At 32.1% G+C, this 26,780-nt stretch overlaps 1 protein-coding gene and 1 pseudogene across 1 annotated transcript in view; both read left to right on the top strand.

Moving 5' to 3' along the window:
• AP3B1 (adaptor related protein complex 3 subunit beta 1) overlaps positions 1 to 26,780 on the top strand; it is a 215,688-nt gene that overhangs the window by 56,522 nt on the left and 132,386 nt on the right. The window contains exon 7 of the mRNA XM_015590336.1: positions 1,618 to 1,800. Coding sequence (XP_015445822.1) covers positions 1,618 to 1,800 — 183 coding nt within the window. The remainder of the gene's footprint in view (positions 1 to 1,617; positions 1,801 to 26,780) is intronic.
• Positions 24,564 to 24,679, top strand: LOC112480852 (annotated as a pseudogene).

The following is a 26,780-nucleotide window of genomic DNA, read 5'->3' as shown; positions in this document are numbered from 1 at the left end:
AACTGTTGAATTACTATTTCTGTAGATTATTTTATTCTAAGTGGTACTTAGAACTTAAAAGGTGTCCTTGAACACCTTTTACTAATTGATAAATATATCTTATATTAACATGATTGACATATATAATATATACAGGTATAAATATATTTCACAAATACTGTTATTCTATAGTTTGATAGTTTGTTAAATAGTCATAAACTTAGTTTTAAGAGATTTTAAATGATATTAATTCCATTCTTTTAGAAATGTGATTATCAAAGAATATAATTTTTGAAGCTTTATTTATGCAGAAGATATCAAAATATAAAGTTGAAAACACGAACTTAACTTCCTTTTCGTATCAATAGCAAATAGAAAATTATACATATAATACATTTTTATTTAGTTCACACAAATAATCAATTCTTTGCTTTTTCAATTGAGGTGCATACATGCTGGGACCAGCGGGCACCAGTACATGGGCAGGGCTGGAGTCAATAAATGCAGCTTCACGTTTATACTGATTGGTAATTCATAAAATCCCCACAGGACTGGAAACTTGTTTAGCATAATAGCAAGTCTATATTCTGAGCTGTTTTCTTTCAATTGTATCGTTGGTTGCATATTAATAAACTAAATGTCAGCCAAGTAGAGGGACAAATACTAAAAATATGAATATCATTGTATCTAATATTTTTCAAAAAGTACCATTTCAGTAAGTTATATTTCTATTTAATTGCTTATTTTAAGTCATTGGGGAAATTTTAGACACTAAAATGAAGATCCTTGTTCAGAAAGAATATGATATTAATTTATATTTTTCAAAACTGTATTATGCTGTTGGCTAACTCTACATTTATCAGTGGTACATATATAGAAGTATTTGTATATTGCATATTTTTGCTTAGCTTGTATCTTTATAGCAAAGAAGTCTTGATTTCGGCACTTTGCAAAAGCGTGACAATTCCAAAAACAGCATTTATAGTTCATTAATTGATCATAGAGCGAATTGCCTTTTGTTATGTAAATGATAAAAATGTACTAAAATTTTAGCTTGTATATGTTTTTGGTAAATACATTATATTGGTAAAAATTAACAGGTAGATTAAAATGTGTGCAATTTTAAAGTATTTTTGTACCAAAAACATGAGTTCCTCACACACATTTTAAGATAAATTCATTGTGAGATTATTGTCATTCTCATTTTAAACTGGCATGATGTCCTTGTTATTGTCTTGATTCTTTTTCTGAGTATTATTATGTACTAAATGATGAATCTTTAGATTAGAATGTAGGTTAGCTTTAAAAATGAAAAATGTGCATGACGAATATATTTAATCTGTGTATGAACAATTTATTGAAATTTAACCTGAAATAGAAAGTTACCAGAATTTCTAACATTAGTACTGCAGAAAAATATTAGCTTTGTAGACATGTTACAGCTATTAAAAATATTATTTGAGGGGGTGACACTTTAAAATTTATTTGTTATTTAAACATGTATAATCATTTATTAATTAAATGCCCGAATACGTTAAACATTGTCATAACACTCATTTCCCCTCTATAACACCTGAGTAGAATCTTTGATGGTAGGAAAACTTTTTTTTAATGAGTTACTATTTCTTTCTTTTCTAGCTGGTAGCTGGTAGTGTTGTGATGGCTTTTGAAGAAGTGTGCCCGGATAGAATAGATTTGATTCACAAGAATTACCGCAAGCTGTGTAATTTACTGGTTGATGTAGAAGAGTGGGGGCAGGTGGTCATAATCCACATGCTAACTCGGTATGCTCGTACACAGTTTGTCAGTCCTTGGAAAGAGGTAAGTGTTGGCCAATCTTCTACTTATAAAATATACTAAGAAAATGGATGAGCTTTACAAAATATGTATAAAACATTAAGAGTAGTAAAATCTAGATATCTGCATATTGAAGGAGGTCTCATTTTTCTTGTGTTCTTTTGGAAAGCTGCAGAGCAATATAAATGCAAGAATAGTTATTCATTGTTTTGGCACTGATTTGATACATACTTAATGGCATAGTGTATAAACTTAGTATGATACCTAGCAAGAGGCCTTTGTGAGGAGTCACTACATAGTGACATTGCCAAATCTTGGATTTTTTTTCAATCTTTACATCTTTAATTCCCAACTGTTTGAAGGACTCACTTGTAAAAGTAGATGATTCTAACACATGTGAATTTATACCTAAGTGATTCTAACACATGTGAATTTATACCTAAGATAATTTCTTGCCTTTATAGATAAATATTATTGAACTTTTAAACTACTTTTTCCTAGTTTTATATTTCTAAAATGTTTTTTCTCTTTCCACTTAAGCTTATAGAGTTTTAGTAAAATCAATATTTAAATATACTTTAAAGTGAAGTTATTTTGTGCAGATTAACCTAGAGGCTTACCTTATTCTTTTCACTATATTGACAATTAAAAATTTTTTATTACCTAGTTTGCAATATGTTATATAGTATGGTATATATTTAACGTTTAAGTGTAAGTCTTAAACTTGTTTAAAGAAATCATTAAATGTTCCAAGAATGACACATTTATTCTAATCTTGTAATATTTCTATTTTGTCTTTTTAGAAAGCTGTATTGTAGATTTTAAAAATCAGCTGTATAGAAAATAAAGCACTAAAAATTCACCAATTATGTTATAGTGATTTGTACACAAACTGAATGAATAGGCCTTGAATGCGCATTACATCTCACTTTTGTTGATTAGAAATACATAGTATTTAAGTGATAGAAAAATGTACATAAAATGGAAAAATGGTCATAATACATGCATTAGATGATATGTCAAGCTTTCAGATACTTAAGGAGCTTAAATGTTTAAAGTGTTCATCAATGTTTTTTACAATGGCTTAGTATTGTTAGTATTAAAAACTATTTAAAAAGTTTAAAAATAAATCTTGATCCAGAAGGTGTTTTGTAATATTGACTTCATCTTAATTTTAATATAAAAAAAAAAGTGTTTAGGTTCTTCTACTTAAAAATCTAAGTATGTTTTAATTCATAAATAAAAGTTTTATGCCACATAGGCCTCTTAAATTGACGACAATTTTCTATCCATCTGTGCTTTTATTTTATAAAGTTAATTTCATTTATCATTGAGCACAGTAAACTTTTCATGGCACTTTTGTTCGATTAAGAAACATATCCCGGCTGCAAAAGTCTTGGCCCTTTCATGTAAATGGTAACTTTGAGAAGAGATTTTTGTTGCTAATAACTAGTTGTTTGATTTCAGCCAGTTCCTTTCCAGAATGCTATTCAGATATTTTTTTCCTGTTGTGTAAAGTTATAGGCAATTTTGCCTTACCTACCCACTGTCACTATTTAATAAAACTTTTCATTTTACTTTTCTATCACCATCAAATTGTTTTCAGTAGCTATAAGCAAGTGATCCTTTGCTTTGTCATTATGTAGAAATTAGAGTTAAAATATTTATTTTTTTTACCATGTCTTCTAAAAATATGTAGCAAACTTTAAAATCTCTGATTTTGCAGTTTGTTTATTTGTGTTTCTGTTCCTTCAATTTTATCTCTAATTTTAGATAAAATTCATTTTTAAAGCTGTTTGCAAAACAAAGAAGTTAGGTTCTACACTCTACCATATATATTTATTCTTTTGACAGATAATTTGAAAAACTGGGAATCTGTGCATTCAATATTTTATTTACACATGTTGACTCTGTGAACGGTAATTGTTACAAACATGAAATGAAGTCTGGTCATTGTCCTGATACACTGGAATTGGGCTAAATAATTTCTTATCTTTGCCATTTATTAGTAGTCTGATCTAGACATTATTCTGAATTATGTGGTTAATATACTAATTCAGCAGTTTTCAGGTGTGCACGTCCACCCTCAGGATGCTGTAGCACTGCCACTGGAACAACCAAGGGAGACGGTTGTGCTCTAGACTGTGCAGCCTGCTGGGCTCTTGTCACAGTTCCAAACAGGGCAGGCTTCACCTTTGCCTGCCTTTCATATGTGCAGCTTTGCATATGATTTCCTTTGAGAAAGAGTTCTTGGCTTAAAGAAAAGAAAAGAAAAGAAAAAACCTACTAAAATAGAAGATATGTAAGGGTTGCATTACCTATAATCATATGTATCTTTTTAAGCAATTCAAGGACATGGTGAAATAAATCTTCCTTTTCGTAACATTTTGGTAGACCCTTTCGAGGCAATTACTGGCAGCCATTTAATTTCAGTTGTTCTGGTGATTATAAACTTTTCTTTGGATAACACATTTTACTTTATTAATTTAAAATGATATCAGTTTAATCCAAAATAAGATCATAAGCTGTGTCTCTTTGTGTACATTGTGTTCAGTACCAGCCAGAAAGGTTTGAAAGGGTCATCCTTTTATTGTAGTATTGGAAGTAAGAGACTGTCGAAGATGTTAGACTTTTAGTCTAAATACATTAATAAAATTAAAGTTCAGATGGATTATGATCATTTAGATCATGTCCATGCTCACTCTTTCAGTTAACCAATCTCAGACTTTCTCTGTGTCTAGTTATAATGCTGTTTTACAGAGAAACTTTTGAGTGAGCAGCCCAGCCACTTGCAGTCTTGGAGACTTTTTGGTCTAGACTAACTTGCATTCAATATTTTAGGACTACACATGGTAATTTTAACTTTAGAAGTTGGCAAACTGAATCGTAAAGCAATGTTTGACCATATCTGGAAGAAACTAAAAAGTTTTTGGCATTTATATCTGCTTCCATTTTTCATTTCTCATGTATTAAAAAGCATATACCATGTAGTAAAGAATTGTTTAAAGAGTATTACAAAATAGCAAAATAAAGTGGAACAGTACTCTACTAGAGTGAGTGCTGAGTTGTTACCGTAATCTTTTTTTACCCCTTTTCCATCAACACTTGAATGTATTTTTTAAATGGAATCAGCAGAGTAGAAAGGTGTTCACTCTAGTATCTCCATCCCCTTTTACGTAACAGGCAGAAGTCTCTTGTATAAATGCTACGTGAACACTTTATGATATGTAAAGGGCTATTTATCTTATAGTGAAAGAACTTGCAAGTGAGAAAAGTGTCACTAAAATAGTATATTGACTTAAAAATTATATAAAATTTAAAAATGCCCCCACATACCAAATTCATTAAAATCAAGGTTTCTTTCTCAACTACCAAGAGAAAATGTGAAAAATAAAACTGTTGATAGTTTATATTTAGCAACTTAGTATTTTGCTGTACTTTCTTATGTAGTAATTTATTTCAGATAGGACAGTGGGAATTATTATGTTCGCATTATAGATGAAGAAACTGAGGCATATAGGTTTTAATGTCTCACCTAAGATAATGTTGCTTTTAAAACATGGAGCCAGAAATATAAACAGTAATCTGATGCCTAAGTCACCATTCTTTCCTTTATATTCTATTACCTCATGACTTTTAAATTAAAATATCTTTTTGCTTACTTTAATAAGTTTCTGTGTGTTTGCTTATTCTGTTTCTGTCAAAGCTAATTTGAAGCCCCCCTCAATCCATAGTGCTCAGACATTGCAATTAATTAACAGCTATAATTAAATTTGCTCTTCACAAAGAAAGATCATGTTTCTCATTGAATTCTTTAAAACATTCGTTTATGTTTATAGGCTTGAAGGGTAGCAAAATTGTTTTGTGAGGAATTGAAAATTAGTAGAAATACTTTTTGAGATGAGCTGATGTACATACTTTTGTCAATAAGTTCTCAAATGAACACATCATATACAAACAAGCTTCTTTAGGAACAGAAGAGATTTTTAATTTAGTTTATTTACATCATTATAGATCAGTATTTAGGCTGTTTATATGTAAATGTATGATTTGAGGAACAATTAAATGTTGACAAAGTAGATTGCAGTCATATCAATTGCAGTGCATTTTCCATAATTTTTCTAACTGACATCTTTGATAATAAATAGTGGATGCCAAGTCAAAGCCGATTATACAGTGCACTAGGAATTCATGGGGCTGTCAGGGAGAAGACCGATTGACTTTAAATTTACATATTAATGAGAAGATTTGTTAAGAGGGTACTTGACTATAGAAAATAACAGCATATTTATAGGGCACGACATTTTATAAATAAAGCTGATGCAGGAAAATGGAAATTAAACCTTTTAGGTTAATAAATTCAAGAGACTGCTAAAATGCATATTTGCATTTTTATTTTCTTAAATTTACCTTACTCTTTGCAGTCTGTGTGGGTTGTTTTTTTTATTCTAGGTCAAGTTTGTATAATTTTCAAGGATATAAAATTACTTAAATATTTTCTTTGTGTCATTCAAGCCTATGATGGGAGAATACTTGAAGCGTAAATGTAAATCTCTAAGACTAAAGTTGCTTTTGTAGAAGTAATGGATTTTGAAAAAATGTTATCAAATGCCAACTAAAGTTTTAAGAGTGATTTAAAAAAACTCATTAGTGGCATTAATTAAAAACAAATAAAAATCTGGCACTGGGGCCTAACAGGAATGCTTTTAATTTTATTAATTTAGCTCTTTAAAGTTGAATTTTTCAAGGAGATGACAGTTTTGCAAGAATTATTAAAATATTATATTTTATTCTGGAACTTAGTACTCTACCAAAAAGAAAAAAAGAAAAACTACAGATTGACAGTTACCTTTTGCATATGAATCCAGGTGATGTAATTCTGGTGGCAGTATGTATGCCATTTTGATGTTTAGAGTGATAAATTTACTTTTATCTCTCCTAGTATATCTGTACTTCAGTTATAAAACCTTATATGGGTGTAAGGGAGTTCCAAGTTTAGAATTTTGTTTAAAATGTTTTAAACAAAAGATAAATTCCTTAAGTTTTTCAGAGGTAGCTATAAATACAAACTCATCAAAACACAAAATTCATGTATTAGACATAGTTCTTGATTAGTAGTTTTCTAAAAATACAAAGCTACTTTGGGTAAGGGTTCACAACTCCACATTTAGGTACTGTCTTAGAGGACTTAAGTGTTAGAAATTTTTTTTTATTGAGTTTTAATTTTCTTTACAGCTTAATTTTCTTTGTAAGGTAAATTTTGTATTGTGTCTTACTAATGGACTGTTTTTGAATCTTCTTATTCTGTAGAGGAGTTGTAGAATCCATGCTTTACAATAAAAAAAGTTTTTAGTGTGCTGTTTTGGGCAACTATTGATGAAGGGTTAAATATGCAGTTTAATGGGAAACTGTGGGCCATGTACTGATATTGAAATGAAGTCTCCCCTTTATCCATTGGTTATGAAGCATTCATCTTAAAGCCTCCTTACACTTTTTGATGTTTGTAATTTATTTTTTATTGGAATTTTTTTAACTCATAAAGTTTCTTTAAAAAATTTTTTAAATTTTATCCAAGTAACATGTACGTAGTTTAAAAAAAGAAGTTAAATAGTACTACAAGGCTGTATATAAGAAACATTTTTCTGTCCCACCCTTCCCCATACCTGAAATAGCTACCTCAGAATCTTTTAGGCTTTTGTGTTTATATGTGTATTTAACTTTCTCCATTTCTAAGTAATAGAATAACAGCAATAATATTGCTATTTCTTGATTTATCAACTTTAGATGTTATATATTGACTTCCTATTATAGAAATGGAGAATTTGGCAATCTTGTAATATATTACCTTATGCTTCAGCTTTCCCAGTTCCATCCTTGCAATATAATTCTTATGATTTTCAACCAGTGTGTTGTTCATTTAATTTTAACTTTATGAATATTATTTATGCTGTATCATAACATTTTCATCTTTTTTCTTGTAGAACTTTCAGTTCTGCCTGGTATAAAAAAATTGCCTTACTTTTAATTTGTTTAGTTTAATTATCATGTCACAATTACAGAGCATTCCAATCACTATATTAAAATTTTTATCACTATATCTATCACTATATTAAAATTTTTCCAAATACTATTTTATGTGCAGTGTTCAAATACTTCTTTCTAATTGATGACCTAATATCAATTCAACTACCCCTTCTCTTTAAAATAACAGAATCTTGATTTTGTTCAGAGTAGTGATATATCTAGTTAAAAATAATCAACTTCCCCAGATTCCCTTGGAGTTAGAAATGGCTATATGACCCAGTTGTGGAAATTGAGATATTTGTGGAAATATTCTGGTTGGGATTCTGGGAAAACTATTGTTTTTCTGACAGTCTTATTTGTTATACATTACTTTGCCTTTTCTCATTATTCCTTCCTGGAATGTATATGTGATGATTAGAGCTACACATCCATTTTGCAAACATGAGGATAAAACCATAGTCCGGAAATGAAAGGAACTGAAAAAAGCAAAAATGTACTCCTTGTGGAGCTACCTAACTTGATATTTCTGTTATTTATAGCTGACCATAGCCCTAACTAGTATAGTTGTCAGATATGTCAATCTTCCAGCAGCTTCCTATTCTTTCAAGAGATAGACTCCTGGAGGATGTACTCTCCTGTGCTAATCTGATTGACTGCTAGGCTTGCTACACTGCTTTTGTTCTGGAACTTAATTTCTTATCTCTTCTGTGTTAAATCTTCTCTATTTTAGGCCTTTCTTTCCATAGTGTCTTCATCTGGTTTAGTCTTCCTGATTTTGATGCAGTACATCCTCCAATATCTTCTTAAGAATTGGTAGCTGAGAGAGATTTTCAGTGTCACTCTCATACTTCATTGGCATTTTTCCTGGCTTCTTAGATTAGTATTCTCTTGGGTATTATGTGTTTGAAATGTCTTGTTACTTTTAATATCTTGCTTGGATATAGTACTGTTGGGTCATACTTTTTTTTACTTCTTCTGAGAGCTCTGTAGCCATCTCCTTGGCAGGGAACTTAATTTTTTGTTTGTATTCTCAAATCTGTTTTTTATTTTTTAATCTTTGAAAATTAATAAGGCTGCATCTTAGTGTGGATCATTCTGTATGCTCTGCATATTCACTATTTTAGGGAATTTTTTTTGAAACTTTTTCTTTGCTGTTCTTTTTTTTTTTTTTCCCCAATTATATACTTCAGGAATATCAGTTATTCTATTTTATAATGTCCATTTATTCTGTCACCTTTTAAAAACTTGCTTTAATGTTTATCTTTTTATGTGCATGTATATTATCTTGTCTTTTTTGTCTAATTTGATTTTAAATGACCTAATATTTTTTTACTGTTTTTATATAATTTGCTAATGATAGTGCTTTAGCCTTTAGTTTATTTGCTCAGGTTTATATTTCCTTTATTCTATAGTTTTATCATCTCATCTTTGAATTTACATTTTTTTGAGTTCATGTTGCTAGTAACATCTTGGAGAATTTACTTTTCCTATATAAGGGATTATTTTTCCAGAATGATTTTTTTTTTGTCTTGACTTTTTTTCCTTTTGTGCTATGAATATGTTATATAGTTCTTATGCCCTTTCACATTGCAAATACTTGGGAAGCTCTGATACAGACATTCTATTTGCTCTGATATAGTGTGGCTTCTTAATTCCATCCCACTGCACCTAAAGACAGTTTATTTTTTCCTCTTAGTTTCTATTTGAGATGTGGGTATTTTATGCCTTTTTCTTTATGTTTCTGTAACCTTAGGACATTTGGGAAGAGGAGTAACTTGTGGGATAGTAAATTCAGCCTCAGCAGAGATTGAGTTCTTTTTTAGCACACTTGAGCACTTTTTCTGGAATTTTCTTAAATATCCTACACTACTATTCATGCTGCCTAGTGTATTCCTATGGAAAAATATTCTTGACCTTTAAATTGTTCTTCTTTATATATTGTTTAATTCATGAACTATGCTGTTCAGTACGGTAGCTGCTAGCTATATATGGCTATTTAAATTCAGTTTAACTAAAATTGGAAATCAGTTTCTTTGGTCACACTAGCCACATTTCAAGTGCTCAGTAGTCACATGTTGCTAGTGCCTACTGTATTGGGTAGGACTGATATAAAAAGCTCCCTTTATCACAGAAGTTTCTGTCGGACAGTGTTGCCCCAGAGTCTTCACTTCTTTCAGAGAGAATCAGCCTTGTTGTTTGCTTTCCCACCCGCTTCTCCTCACTGCCTATTTCCACTTTAACCCTCACCACCCCAACCTACTCCCATAGTGAAAAGATAAAGGTGACCTCTTAATTTTTTTTCTATCTAGATTTTGGGAAGAGAAGGTTATTAATGAACATTCTCAAAAAGTGAAAAATGCTTTTCTGGAATCTTCTGTTGCTTAAAAAAAAACTTGAAAAGTTCATGCCATTAGATTGTGACCCTCTTCTGTTTCCTTACCATTGATTTACTTTTGTTAGTTTTAATTTTTGTCACATTTTTTATTCAGAAAAGAGATTGTATTCTCAGTCTTTATTTCAGCATCTTTACCTAAAAGCTCCAAAATATTCATGATATTAAAAAGTGTTTGATGACTTTCAACCTGTACTAAATGTATTTCATTAGGAGAGAGTTAAGAGCTTAAGAAGTTACAAAGTGTGATCCACTTTGCCCTTCTCTGCCCTTCTCTGATGTCTGTCCTCAAAGTTTCCTTTTTCCTGCTTTGCTTTTTTTTTCCCTCTACATTGCCTCATGGATATTTTCTCTTGACCATTTGCTTCCTTATATTTTCTCTGTTAGTCTTATTACTCTAACATAAAAGAGTAGATATGGTTAATATTGAATTTTAGATTTCTGACAAGTCAGTTACTTACATTTTTAATTTTGTGATTTTGCTGTTTAGTAGTTTTTTATATTCATCTCAGAAAAGATTATGATCCTGTGTAATCTGATAATGTGGTATTTTGAATATTCAATTTTATTCAGTTCTGCTATCCATTTAGCTGTATCTATACGGACTTAAAATTTCTGATACATACGTTAAAATCACCACAGTCCTCCTGGAAATTGCAAGACTTCTCTATAGGAGTCCAGCATTCCAAAGTAGCTACATGAGACAAATTCTGCCAGTGCATTGTTATCTAGGTAGGTTAGAGAATGTGACAGACACTGTTAATTGTCTCCACCAGCCAGCCCCCATTGAAAAAAGGTGTTCTTCCTTGCATATAAATTTTCTATGGGAATTGAGCAGTCAGGTGCTTTCGAAGAGCCATGGTGTACACCCCAGCCCATACTACTCCAGTTAATGTTAATTACACTCCCCCTGCAAGTGATGGGTTTAGGAATGGCATATAATGCAGTTCTGGCTAATACAAAGTAATGAGAAATGTGGGGAAAGTGGGATGCAGAGGGGTGTATGAGAAAGGTTTACTTTCGCATAAAAAGCATGAAGACATTTGACCTGTAACTGAGGTGTACTTCATGGACTTAACAATTTCAGCTTCCACTGATGTAATACCTTGATTTGGATTAATCTCTGGAAAATTATTTTAAAAACCAGCAATCTTAAGACATTATAGGGCAATCAAATGTAGGCAAAAACTTAGGAAGACTCTACATATGAAAGACAGAAATTTTAACGTGTGAGATGTGTGAATTTTCAGGTTTTTGCCTGAGGACACTCCCCAATCCCATATAATAATGGGAAAAAGTCACAGCCTTACTTACTGGAGTGCCAGAGAATAGACTTCAAGGCTAGTAGAGTACCTAGAAAGTTTAAGGGAAATTCTAGAAGTGTGCAGCAATCTCGGAAGGGTGAACCCCCTGGACATGCACGTAAACACATCACATCCTTGGCTGACAAATAAACTATACATGTGTGAGGAACACTGCAGTGAGTCTACCAAAAAAAAGCAATGAATGGACGATAAAAGGACTAAATGGAGATTTCACCTGCTGGCCACATTAGGATAGACAGAGTTTGGAGTTTGAAACCATTGAAAGGCTTGCTATAACAAATATCAATACACTTCAGAGGAACGCAATGTAAGGAAATCCAAATTTTATAATGTGTGGCTGATAATATCCAGAATACAATTTTTAAATATCAGTGGGCATGAGAAAGGAAGCAATAACTGATGATCAAGAGAAAACACAGGCAGTAGAAAGGAACCTCAGTATAATTAAGAAGAAGTAATTACCAGACAAATAAAAAAGCTGTCATGTATATTGCTAAAATATTAAAAGCAACATAGTTGTATTGAATGAATAGATGAAGAATCTTAATAGAAAAAAAAAAAAACACTATAAGAACCAATTGGAAATTCTAGGGCTGAAAAATACACTAGCTGGGCTTAATAGCCAAGAGGAGGCTGCAAAAGAGTCAAGTAGCCTGAAGGAAGATCAGTAGAAATTCTTAAGTCTGAAGAACAAAGAAACAAGTGAAGAAAGTGAATGGCCTCAGAGCCCTGTGAAATGATATCAAACAAAATGAAATACTTATAACCGAAGTCACAAAATAAGAGGAAAGAGTAAATGGAGCAGAAATAACACCTGACGAAATAAAGGTTGAAAAACTTTCAAATTTTACCCCCTTTTTAAGGGGGTAAAAAGACGCACAAAAAAAAAAAATAAGCATACAGATCTAGGAACTCATCAAACTCCCAAGCAAAACAAGTATAAAGTCACCTGTGTTTATCAGAGTCAAACTTCTGAAATTAAAAGAAAAAAAAAAATCTAAAAGACAGATATAAACAGTGCATTATATACAGAACTACGATATATGACTCATCATCAGAATCAGTGGAGTCTAGAAAACGATGGAATATCATCTTTAAATTGTTGAAAGAAAAAAACTATCAACAAAGAATTCTGTATTGAACAAAACCAATCTTTGTAAATAAAGGTGGAATGAAAACATTTTCAGATAAACAAAATTGAAAATTTTACACATAGAACTGTATTACAAAAAATACAAGAAATTTTTTAGGTTGAAGAGAAATTATAATAGTGATTCATAACTATAGAAAGTAATAAAGAGTGACCAAAATGGTATATATGTGGGTAAATATTATAAATTACATATTTTCTTTTTTCTCTTCATTTCTTTAACATATAATTTCTGTAATGTATGTCTGTCCGTCTGTCTACTCACTCACCTATCTGTCCGTCCGTCCGTCCGTCCATCCATCCATCCATCCATCCATCCATCCATCCATCCATCCATCCATCCATCCATCCTTCCATCCATCCATCTATCTTTATCTCTTTCTCTGGCAGTCACAGATTTCACTTGCTTATGCTTGAACTCTGTACTTTCTGTACACCCATGGAGCTGTAACCTCTGCCTCCAGTTGCACAAATCTTTGTGGATATAATGTTTTCGTTTTTCTAGAAGTAAAATTGCGAGTTGAATAGTAAATATATGCCTTCTGCTTCTCATCTCCAGTTCCTGCTCTCTAAACACAGTTCTCTTTTAGCTTTATCTTCTACTAGTTATCCTCATATTTTTAAAACAACTTGTTTAATTTATTCTAGTGACTTCAAGGCTGTCATTTAATTCAGATATGTGAGTATTTTGGAATTAATGGAGAAAAAAGAGTCTCAGAAAATTTTATATATTATAGAAAGGGTTTTTCATAATCTAGGTTTTTTTGCTTTAGATATTTTTAATTTTGTGTTTCTTTGAGCCCTAGTTTCCTACCCTCACTTTATCTAGAGTACAGATTTTTTTTTTCTGTTTAAGTATTAGAGTTCCTGGAATATTTTTTTAAAAACTTTATTAATTTCACTTCTCCTTCATGAATGTCTACAAATATTTCAAAATCTACGTTCTAACCCTATAACTGTTTTTAATGTCCTAAAGGAGAATTAAATTTATCGATTTCAATTCAATAGATATTTTCCTCCTCTTATATTTTCCATTTATTTCAGGGGTTAAGGCAGGGAGGGAATGAATACCAATGAATATATGAGAAATCACGATTAGTTCTACTTAGGTTGGTTTTAATTTTATTTCATAGTTTATGATTGAATGAGAACCACTCTAAAATACGTTCTGCTTAACAAAAAAAAGATTTATTTCCCATCATTAGAGCAACATTAGTTAGTTTTCAAATAATTGGGACCCTTCTTTCTCACGTCATGGAACCTTAGACTTAAGTTCAACATGTGTCATGAATATATTTTATATCATAGAAATTTGAAAAAACACCTTATGTATATCTCCCATATTTCTCAGTAACAGAAGTTTGGAAACTGCTGCATTCAGAAAACTTGTTTCTTATATTCTGGAGCTGAACATGTAGTCATAAGAAATGAGAAGTGTTGTGGGCAATTGAACACTGAATTTTCATAGTGGTGCAACACAAAGTTCCTGGGCACAGGTGTTTCTGTAATTGTGATCTATTGGGGGAGATTCAGTGTTCAATGGTCCTCAAACCCACACTTCCACCTGTGTGGTATAGTGGTCACTGGGCTGTGGTATAAAACACGTAAAGTGAGGAGCATATCAGTTACCTCACAGAGGAAAAAAATGTTTCAAGCCGGTATGCATATCCTAGGTGGTTTTATACAAACCTGATTTGGGGGGAAAGAGACTTCTTTTTTTTTTTTTCTCCTTTGAGAAATAAATTTAAAATTTTATTATAGATGACCCTTTTTTTTTTTTTTTGTAGTGAAAAAAAATAAGGTATACTATCCACCCTGAATAGCTAATTTAACTGATTATGGTGTGGCTAATCTAACCTACCCAGTCTGATCTTGTCAGGGATATCCACCCCAGTGTCAGTGTACCATTAATATACTGCTGTATTATCTAAGGAGTGAAGGTTTGTGTCTCCGAAAATTCTTATGTTGGAGCCCTAGCTCCCAATGTGATGGTATTTGAAGGTGGGGACTTTGGGAAGTAATTAGATTCAAATGAAGTCATGAAGGTGGGGTCCTCATCACGGGAATAGTGCCCTAACAAGAGGAGACACTGGAGAATTTGCTTCCTTTCTCTGCCACGTGAGAACATAGTGAGAAGGCAGCTATTTTCAAGCCAGGAGTAAGTGGGTTCTCATCAGGAACTGAATCTTCTGACAACTTAATCTTGGACTTCCCAGTCTCTAAAATTGTGAGAAATGAATGTCTGTTGTTTAAGCCACCCAGTCTGTAGTGTTTAGAGATAGTTGCCAAGCTGACTAATGCAGTATCACAAATGGCAACAGAATGTTGTGATATATTCCCTTGTATAGCTTTAAGCATCATCTAATAGTATGAATCCACAGCAGACTGCAGAGATTTTGTCCTGGTACAAATCTTAAGATGGTGGTAGGCTGTCATAGAATTCACAAGGCAAGTGGATATATTCTGTGTCTTTTTCTTGGCTACTATAAAAGCCCAGGTAATAAAAGGGAGCGATGACATGATAAAAAATAATGATTCTTGAGGTAAAATCCTGGCCCCACCACGTTTACTCTCTGAGATAATCTTTTGACGATTTATGTAAACTGTGTGTAAACTCAGTTCTTTCATCTGTGAAAAAGATAGTAAATATCTGTGTTGTTTTCCTCATGGAGTGGTGTTAAAGATTCAGTAAGATATTTATGAAAGTGCTTTACTAATATTAGAAATTATTATTATTAGAGATTATAATTAATATTAGAGATTATTATTCAGGTGAAGTTGCCTTTTATTTCCACTAATTTCAGTGTTACTGTTCACATGTTGCAAAAGTAGATGTTTTTCAGAAACACTTGTTTTTATATATAAGCAAATTTTGCTATGTGCAGTTCTTAATTATTGTAAATTTTATCTTTATTTTTTGTGACTCGTTTTTAACAAACATAAAGATCATAGTTTGTATTTATTTCTTAGTTAATTTTTTTTTATTCAGATAAAATGACCAAATCTGTATCCTAAGATCTCTCTAAAAAGCAAAGATTATCCTCAGACTCTAAAATTGTGGGCACTGACTTATTACAATTTTTGTGATCATTTGTGTTTGGAGCTTCATTGCATAGACTCATGGAATAGACTTATACTGTGTAGTGGTACTTTAAAGATGTATAAATTATGCCTTTCCAAAATAATACTTTATGGAATAAAAGGTATTTTTTTTTAACTTCATGGAGCTTAGATTTAATGAAACATTTCTCTCTACTGAAAGTGAATGTTTTAGAGCAAAGTGAAAAGCCAGTTTATTCTGATGTTTTTATATTTGCATTTGGGGTGGTCAGTATACATGAGTGGAAGAAGACCTATTTTTATATAAGTTCATATATATAAAACTCAGTGGTTGCATTTTTTAGAACACACTATTTTTTAGAGATGTTGTAGGTTCACCCAAAATAGTGGAAAATGCAGGAAGTTCCCATGTACCCCTTGCCCCCTCTAACACACAACCTCCCCTACTATCAACATCCTGTGCCACAGGGGTACATTTATTATAATCAATGAATATACATTAACATATTATTATCACCTGAAGTCCATAGTTTACATTGTGGTTCACTTTTGGTGTTGTGTATTTTATGGGCTTTCATAAATGTATAATAACATGACTCCATCATTGTAGTATCATACAGAATAGTTTCACTACCCTAAAAATTCTCTGTGCTCTGCCTCTTCTTCCCTCCTTCCCCCCACAAACCCTGACAATCATTAATCTTTTACTGCCTCTCTGGTTTTGCCTTTCCCGAATGTCATATAGTTGAAATCATACACGATGTAGCCTTTCTAGATTGACTTCTTTCTCTTAGTTATATATATTTAAGGATCTTGCACATCTTTTCATGGCTCTGTAGCTCATTTCTTTTTAGTGCCAAATAATAGTCCATGGTCTGGATGTACCACAGTTTATTCATCTATTCACCTAAAGAAGGACATAATGTTTGCCTGCAGATATTGGCAATTATGAATAATGCTGCTAAAAATTTTGTGCCGGTATTTGTGTGGACTTGTTTGGGCATAAACTAAGAATTGTGATTGTTAGATCATTTGTTAGAATATATTTAATTTTGTGAGAAGTCTTCCTTTTTGGCTGTACCGTTTTGCATTGCCACTGGCAATGAATGTGAGTTTCAGTTACTTCACATCCTCACCAACATTTGATGTTGTCAGTGTTCTGGATTTTGGTCATTCTAACAGGCGTGTAGCAGTGCCTCATTTCAATTTGCATTTCCCTAATGACATATGTAGAGGGTCTTTTCATGTGCTTATTTGCCATCTGTATGTCTTCTTTGGTGAGTTGTCCGTTCAGGTCTTTTGCCCATTTTTTAATCAATTTGTTTTCCTTCTTATTATTGAGTTTTAAGCGTTCTTTGTATGTTTTGGAAAATAACTCTTTATCAGATGTGTATTTTCCGAATGTTTCTCCAAGTCTTTGGCTTGTCTCATCTTTGTCTTGACATTGTCTTTTGCAGAGCAGACATTTTTTTTTTTTTACTTTTTAAATATTTTTTAAAAATTTATTTAAACTAGTTTCAAGTATACAATACATTGGTTAGACATCTTTATAGTCATAAAACAATCCCCCCAATTGCTCCCTCCCTCCCCTGGCCCTCCACTTTGCCATCATATTAATGCTAACTGCATTTCCTATGCCATTCTCCCCATCCCTATGACCAACTATCAACTACTAATTTGTACTTCTTTAACCCTTCACCCCATTCTCTCAGTCCCCAACCCCTCTTCCCTCTGACCGACACTAAATTGTCCACTGTATTTATGAGTCTGTTTTTGATTAGTTTGTTCTTTTTGTTCTTTATATTCTGCCTATCTTCCCTCTGACCGACACTAAATTGTCCACTGTATTTATGAGTCTGTTTTTGATTAGTTTGTTCTTTTTGTTCCTTAGATTCTGCCCGTAAGTGAAAGTGAAATCATATGAAATTTACCTTTCTCTGTCTTATTTCACTCAGCATAATACCCTTTAGGTCCATCCAAGGTCCATCCATGTCATTGCAAATGGTAGGATTTCATTTTTTTTAATGGCTGAGTAACATTCCGTTGTATATATATATCATAACTTTTTTATCCAGTTGTCTGTTGATGGGTCTCTAGGTTGCTTCTGTATCTTGGCTATTGTGAATAATGCTGCAGTGAACATAGGGGTGCCTGTATCTTTACAAACAGCATTTTGGTTTTCTTTGGATAAATATCCAGAAGTGCAGTTGTTGGGTCAAAAGGTAGTTCTACTTTTCATTTTTTGAGGACCCTCCATACTGTTTTCCATAGAGGCTTACCAATTTGCAATTCCACCAACAATGTATGAGAGTTCCCTTTTCTCCACATTCTCCCCAACACTTGTTTTTTGATTTATTGATGATAGCCTTTCTGACAGGTGTGAGGTGATAGCTCATTGTGGTTTTAATTTGCATTTCTCTGATGATTAGTGACCTTGAGCATCTTTTTATATGTCTATTAGCCATCTGTATTTCCTCTTTGGAGCAGAGCTTTTTATTTTAATGAAGTTCAATATTTCATGGATCATGCCCTTGGTGTTGTATCTAAAAGTCATCATTGTAGCCAAAGTTATCTAGATTTTCTCATAGGTTATCTTTTAGAATTTCATAGTTTTTAAAATATATATTCATCTATGAACTTTTGTGAGTAAATTTTTGTTATGTGTCCAGTTTCATTTTTTGTGTGTGTAGATGTCTAGTTGGTTCAGCACTGTTTGTTAAAAAAGAATATCTTCTCCATTGCATTGCCTTTGCTCCCTTGTCAAAGATAAGTTGACTAGTCATGTGGGTCTGTTTTGGGATTCTCTGTTCTCTTCCATTAATCTTTTGTCTATTCTGTCACCAGTTATCACTGTCTTATTACTATAGCTTTATGGTAGATTTTAAGCATGCACAAAAGTAGTAGGGCTTAACAGTCCAGTGAATTCCCATATATACATCACCTAGCTACAATACTCATCAACTCATGACTGCTCTTATTTTAACTCTACCCCCTTCCCACTTCTTCCAGATTTCATATAAAATTCTAGATATTATATAATTTCATCTATATTCAGAATGTATTTCTAAAACAATATCTTCACTTAAATAAACTACACAGCTTTCTCTAATGTAAGTTGGTTCTTATTTTCCAAATGAGAGGATTGAAGCTCCTTTTTAGGTTCAGCTTGAATGTATACTTTTTTAGAAAGATGGAGAAAGTAGTCTATTGTTATACATAAAACCTCACTTTATAAGCATACTTTTTAAATTACAGAAGTAAAATATCAGTGTAATTTTTATACTCATTTTATGAGTTTTATCACATTCATTTTATGTATTTGTGTCCTCAATAACTAGAGCTTATTTTTGAGTCATTTAATAGTCTTTCATCAGGAAGAATCTTTAATTTTGTTGTTTGAGATACACATCATCTTGGAGTATGGATATGATGCTGTCATAGAAATACATTTCAAGCCTCCAGTACACATCCACATGATATTAGGGGAGTTATTATTTTGAATTCTTCTACAAGAAAGACTTGGCTTTTCTCCCCCATTTATTTTTTGGTCATTTATTTATATAAGTATGGACTCAGATATTTATTTTTTGGGTTATATAATAGTGCTATCATTATTTATTTTGCTCAAAATTTTCAGCTTCAGCCTTAGGGTGTTTGTTTGTGTCTTTAAACACTCGATGATCTAAATTTAACTGTAACTGTCCTAGCTTTAGGACTAGCCGTTTTTCCAAGGTGCAGAAGAGCAGGTTTTATGGGTTTATTAATGTTTTCTTACATCAGTCAGATTTCTGTCAAGTGGTTCCATCTTTTTGTAATAGTCATATCAGTAATTTATTGGAGTAAGAGTTGCATTACTTAATGACAATATGGCTTAGAAAAATTGCCAACATAAACCACAATATAAAGTGTTTTAATTAATATCTATTAGAAATACCATGTATGATAATGCCTCATTTCTCCAAGCGTAATAGTAACAATGCATTTTATAATTGATTTTTTATGCAAACACTTCAGAAACAAATTTGTTTCCTTGTCCCTTGACAGTGAATGAAAGATATTACTTAATATATTCCTTTTTTCTTTTAAGTTATACCTTTTATTATCTGTGTATCAAGAAACCAGACTATTAAGATGGTTAAAATCATAAGCATAATATACTCTGAATAAGGATTTTATATTTCTGAAGGCTTTATAACAGCTATTTAGCTATATAGGAGAGTCTTTTCTACTTAGTTCCAAATTCACAGATGTATTGCATAAATTTAGACTGCATCATATCAATTTCTGGATAAGAAACATATTACAAGACACAGAATAAGTTTTAAAAAATTAAGCAGTTCCACTTAAAATATTTATGAAATATTGCTTTCAAATACAATGGAAGTATATTAAAATTGGTTCATCTTTCTCTTTTATATGTGATATACAATAAGTGTACTAAGTTAAGCATTTGGGAACTTCTTTCTATAAATGGATTTCATTATCTTTGAAACCCATTTTATCTAGTTTTACTCAAGCAGACTAAACATCTTAGTATATATTTTTATTTTTCAATTAGAGTTGACATTCAATATTAGTTCCAGGTGTACAGTGCAGTAGTTAGACATTTATATAATTACTAAGTGATCGCTTCGATTAGTCTAGTACCCATTTGGCAGTATCCATAGTTATTACAGTATTATTAACTATATGCTATACTTCACATCCCCATTACTATTTTGTAATTACCAATTTGTACTTCTTAATTCTTTCACCTTTTTCACCCAGCCTCCTAACTCACCTCCCATCTGGCAATCACCACTTCATTCTCTGAATCTATGAGTCCATTTCCATTTTATTTGTTAGTTTATTTTATTCTTTAGATTTCACATATAATGAGATCATATGGAATTTATCTTCATCTGACTTATTTCATTTAGCATAATACTCTCTCAGTCCATCCATGTTGCTGCAAGTGATAAGATTTTTTTTTTTTTTAACCTCCCATCTGGCAATCACCACTTCATTCTCTGAATCTATGAGTCCATTTCCATTTTATTTGTTAGTTTATTTTATTCTTTAGATTTCACATATAATGAGATCATATGGAATTTATCTTCATCTGACTTATTTCATTTAGCATAATACTCTCTCAGTCCATCCATGTTGCTGCAAGTGATAAGATTTTTTTTTTTTTTTTTTTTTTTTTTTATGACTGAGTCAGTATATCTTGTTTACTTGTTTAACCAACTTTTGTGTTTCTGGACAATAAAATTTATTTCATTATACATTAAAGTGTTAAAACTTTAAAACCATTCAAAGTTGTCTAAGATATGAAATCTGAGTCCTCACTTATTTAATTATCTGGACTATTATCTCTAAGAGAGCACACAAATCTTCCTCTATCTGATCTGTCCAAATATCACAAATGTAAAACTACTCAAAGTCAAATTTTAAAAGATTGCCACATTAACTATAAAGGTGGTTGCCGAAATTATCAAATATCATTGTGATATTTATCAAAATGATATTTAAAAATGGATCTGACTTTTTATAAAAATAATATGGGCCTGAAGTCCCTGCCAGAAGTTTAATCTTATCACTTATTTCTTCAATCATATTATCCATAGTTATTTTAAGTCCATTTTAAATTCTTTGCCTGTTATCCTTAATTTTTAGCTTTCCGTCTGTTTTTAGTTTTCCTTGATTTATATTTACATCATTGTCTTTTTTCTTTTATGCATATTTAAAAAATTTTTATTGAAGTACTTGTGACAGAAGCAAATGACTTCACGAATTTTTACAAACTGAATATGTCTATGTAATGAGTACTCAGATTAAAAAACAAAAATAAGTATATTTCAGCAGCCCCTTCTTTAGCTATAGACATCTTTATCTTAATATTCTGCCTTCCCTCCCAAATGGAAACAATATCCTGACTCTTAATGATACTGCCTTTTCTTCTCTCTCTTCCTCCCTTCATTCCTTTCTTACTTTATGAAAAGTTGTGGAACTAGTTTGAAGCTTTGGATGATGGAATTTAATTTGCTTTACTATTACTAGGTAAGGGTATCAGTAATCTGAGTTCATTTAATCATCTCAGTTATGGATTGAGATGATTAAAAGCTGGGCTTTAATTATATCATCTTTATTCCCTAGGTTATAGACTTTCAGCTTTTAAACCAAAGACTAGGGCAGTAAGTAGGAATTTTGCTTTTTGGTGGATTTTGACCTCCAGCTTTTGTTTCTATATTTTTGTGAATCTGCTGAAAGCTCTTCCCAGCTTTTAGGCCTCTCAGCCTCCTGCTTTAGGGAGGAAGGCAATTGCAAATGCCAGTGAGATTTCTAGGTTTACTACTTCTGGGTCTTGCCTACATAACTCATCACTGTTCTGTTAGCATTTCAGTGCCTTCAAATAGATATGTAGCCATTTAGCGGAGCTCTGTAATCTTGTTACTTACTTTTAAAAAATGATCTTTATAGGCTTATTTATGACATTTTTATCACTGGGGTTTTTGACTTCTTGTAGGCATCTCTGACTGGCATTGATTAAAGTTGTTTCAGTGTAATGAGTTCCCTAAAATAGAACATTATGGTTCAGAATGAAGCAGTTGTACAAGAGCCCCATGATATATTTATAAATTATCAAGTACGAAGAAATTTCTTTTTTGAGGGATAATTTTAGGGGCAAATTTTTCTTCATATTTAGCATCTAGTGATTATGGTTTCTAGAAAGAAAATTTCTTAATAAAAGCAGTGATGATCGCTACTATTTGTTTGTTTTTTTTTTCTTTTTTTTTGCTCCCCACCCCCACCCCAGTAGCTACTAATTGAGTGTTTAATGTGCACTAGGCACTGAAGGTTTGCATAACCTTCATTAAACTAATCAACCTTTGTAAACACTTCTATGATATAGATACTGCTATTATTCCCCTTTACAACTGAGTAAATTAAGACCAGGAGAGGTCAAGTAATTTGCCATGGTCATAGAGCCAGCACTGAAACTGAACTAGTGTGCCCTAGTATACCCATTCTGATTGTATACATCTATCTTCCATTATGTTTTGTCTGATGTCTGCTCTGATGGATTGAAAACCTGAGAAAACATAGCCAGCAGTAAAAGATTCAGACAAAAGTTGTGGGAGATAAGTTCCTATTCTGTGTGGAAGCCTCATCTCATTCATTTCATTAACTTCCTATAAACATTAACCTTTTATTTATGAATTGTTTTTTTCCTTTTAGTTCAAACTTAGAGAATTATACATAAAGCTAGTAGTTAGCAGAGCCAGATCTAAAAAACTATGCTAGGGTATTCTCATGCAGTCGAAATTTCATAAAAAGTATAAGGGAAAATTTTCTTTGAGGGAAATATACTTCAAAATAATAATTTATATTAATAACTTATAGGTATTAAGCAACATTTCTTCATGTTTGTTATCCCATAATCCTGCTGTTAAAACTTTATGCTATTCAAATAATTCCTTTCATTTTAAGAAATTATACTAATTTGTTTAATAATAAATGTTAATAAATCATTTATAGCTCTTTAATATATTGTGATGTATTGATTTAGAGCAGTTTTTCTTAATAGCTTTTTAAGATCTTTGAATCTTGTGTGGGAAAGATGGCTTCACAGGTGAATTCTACCAAACATTCAAAGAAGAATTAATAGCTATCTTTCATAAACTATTTCAAAAAATTGAAAAGGAGCACTTCCAAACTCATTTTATGACATCAGCATTACCCTGATACCAGCATTTGTAGTAAATTAATTAATGCAGTGCATCACATTAACAAAATAAAGGATAAAAACCATAAAATGATCTCAATAGATGCAGAAAAAGCATTTGTCAAAATTCAACATCCTTTTATCACAACTCTCAACAAAGTTGGTACAGAGAAACCATACCTCAACATAATAAAGGCTACATAAGACAAACCTACAGCTAATATCATACTCAGCAGTGAAAAGCTGAAAACCTTTCTGCTAAGTTCAGGAACAAGACAAGGATGCCCACTGTCACTGTTCTTATTCAACATAAGATTGGAAGTCCTACCTACACCAGTCAGACAAGACAAAGAAATCAAAGGCATCCAAATTGGAAAGGAAGAAGTGAAACTCTCATTATATTCAAATGACATAATATCCCTAAAGAGTCCACAAAAAAACCCCGAAAAAACAACAAAAAAGCCCCCAACCTATTAGAACCAGTAAATGACTTAAGTTGCAGATACAGAATCAATATACAGAATTCTGTTGTATTTCTATATACCAATAATGAATGATCTAAAGAAATTAAGAAAACTTCTTAACTTCTCATTTACAATTGCATCAAAAAGTATAAAATACCTAGGAATAAATTTAACCAAAGAGGTGAAAGACCTATATTCTGAAACTATAAGACATTGAAGAAAGAATTTGAGCAAGGTACAAATAAAGGGGAGGATACCTTGTTCATGGATTGCAAGAACAAATATTGTTACAATGTCCTTACTATCTAAAGTAATATACAGATTCAATGCAATCCCTATTAAAATACCAAAGGCATTCTTCTCAGAATTAGAATAACTAATCCTAAAATTTATATAGAACCACAGAATGACCCCAAATAACCAAACGATTCTTGAGAAAGAACAAAGTGGGAGGTATCATACTCCTTGATATCAAACTATACTACAAAGCTACAGTGATCAAAACAGTATGGTACTGACATAAAAACAGATACATAGATCAGTGGAATAGAATAGAGAGCCCAGAAATAAATCCTTGGATGTGGTTCCATAGTGTAGCAGTTAGCACGTCTGCTTTACATGCAGAAGGTCCTGGGTTCATGCCCCAGTGGAGCTACAGTCCATGGTCTATGGCCATGCCACCCTGAACAAGCCCGATGTCTGATCTTGAAAGCTAAGCAGGGTTGGGCCTGGTTAGTACTTGGATGGGAGACCACCTAGGAAGACCAGGTACTGTAGGCATAAATAATAATAATAAATAATAAAAAAAGAAATCCTCACTTATGTAGTCAATTAATCTATGACAGAGGAGGCAAGGATATACAATAGGGTAAAGACAGTTTCTTCAATAAGTGGTGTTGGCAAAACTGGAGAGATACATACAAAAAAAATGAAATTGGACTACTTTCTTACACCATTTACAAAAATAAACTCAAAATGGATTGAAGACTTAAATGTTAGACCTGAACCCATAAAACTCCTAGAAGGAAACATAGGCAGTAAACTTGGCATCGCTCTTAGCAGTATCTTTTTGGATATATCTTCTTGAGCAAGGGAAACAAAAAAAATGGGACTATATCAGACTAAAGAGTTTTTGCACAGCGTAGGAAACCATCAACAAAATGAAAAGACAACTACTGAATGGGAGAAGATATTTGCAAATGATACATCTGATAAAGGGTTGTTATCCATAATATGTAAAGAACTCGTACAACACTCCAAAAGTAATCAACCTCTAACATTTTAGGTAATTTCTATTATTGTTATAACGATGGATAAGTACCTACAAATAAGTGATTTACTGAATTTTTAATTTTGTTTAAACTTTTTAGGATAACTAGATTTATATGCATTTGTAAGAAATAATACAGACATCTGGTTTAATGTACTCATTTTTCTGTAAATGATGACATAATTTATAAGGTAACATCTATAAATATATGTAATATAAGGTATTATAAATATATGTAAATTAATGTAATAAATATATAAATATATGTAATATAAGGTATTACAACCAGCATATTGACATTAATATAGTCAAGATTTAGAAAATTGCCATCACAAGAATCCTTCATATTGCCATTTTTATAGTTAAACCCACTTCCTTCTGTATGCTTAACCCTGCATCCCTTAACCTGAATCAACCACTAATTTTTTCTCCATCTCTATCATTTTGTCATTTCAAGAATGTTATATAAATGGAATTATATAGCATGTAACCTTTTAGGATTAATTTTTCTCACTCAGCATACTTCTCTGGAGATTAATCAGAATTGCATGTATTAGTAGTTTGTTTTTTATTTGTGAGTGGTATTTTACAGCATAGATGTTTAACTTTCACAGCATAGATGTTTAACCAATTGTTTAACCCTTCATCCTTTGAAGGGCATCTGGGTTGTTTCCATTTCAGCTAATAGGAATAAAGCTACTATGAATATTTTGTGTACTGGTTTTTATATGAGAATAAATTTCCATTTCCCAGTAATAAATATGCAAGAGTGCAATTACTGGTTGTGTGGTAATTATAGGTTTAGTTCTATAAGAAACGGCCAACCCATCAGAGTGACTGTAACCTTTTACATTCCTACCAGCCATGTATAAGCGATGCATTTCCTCTGTGTCCTTGCCATCGTTTGGTGGTGTCACTATTTTTAAATTTAGATGAGAACCATTGTGATAGATGTGTAGTGATATCTTGCTGTGGTTTTTAATGTGCATTTTTCTAATAGTAAGGTTGGTTATCTATTCGTGTGTGTGTGTGCACGTGCGTGCGTGTTGCCATTCATATATCTCATTTAGTGAATAGTTTGTTGATATCTCTATTAGTTTGCTAGAGCTGCATAACAAAATACCATAGACTAGGTGGCTCAATGCACAGAAATCTATTTCTCATCATTCTAGAGTCTAGAAGTCCAAGATCAAGATGTTGGTAGGTTTGGTTTCTCCTGAGGCCTCTCTCCTTGGCTTACAGATGGCCCGCCTTCTTTCTGTGTCATTACACTGTCTTGTCCTGTAGCATCCCAGAAATCGGACAGGCTTTCTCTCCGCTTTAGTCCAATTGGCAGTGTCTCTGCTGGTAAAATCCCATCTCTCTGAAATCCACAAGTGACACCCATGATCTCTTTATCAAGTGATTTTCTAGAAACACACTTGGTATTCTCTTTTGATGATGTTTTCTCAATTTTTGCCATATATATAGACTAATTTCCAATCTTCAAGTTATGGTTTACTATTGCTTAAATTCTTTCCGTTTATCTTTTTTTCTCACATCACCGTAAGCAACAAAGAAAAACCAGGCCGCACATTCAACACTTTGCTTAGTAATCTCTTCAGCTAGATA

This window comes from Pteropus alecto, unplaced genomic scaffold (assembly GCF_000325575.1).
Source record: "Pteropus alecto unplaced genomic scaffold, ASM32557v1 scaffold20, whole genome shotgun sequence".
NCBI classification, from domain to species: Eukaryota; Metazoa; Chordata; class Mammalia; order Chiroptera; family Pteropodidae; genus Pteropus; species Pteropus alecto.
The sequence above is the reverse complement of the archived record's forward strand: the minus strand, read 5'-3'. Positions and strand labels throughout refer to the sequence as shown.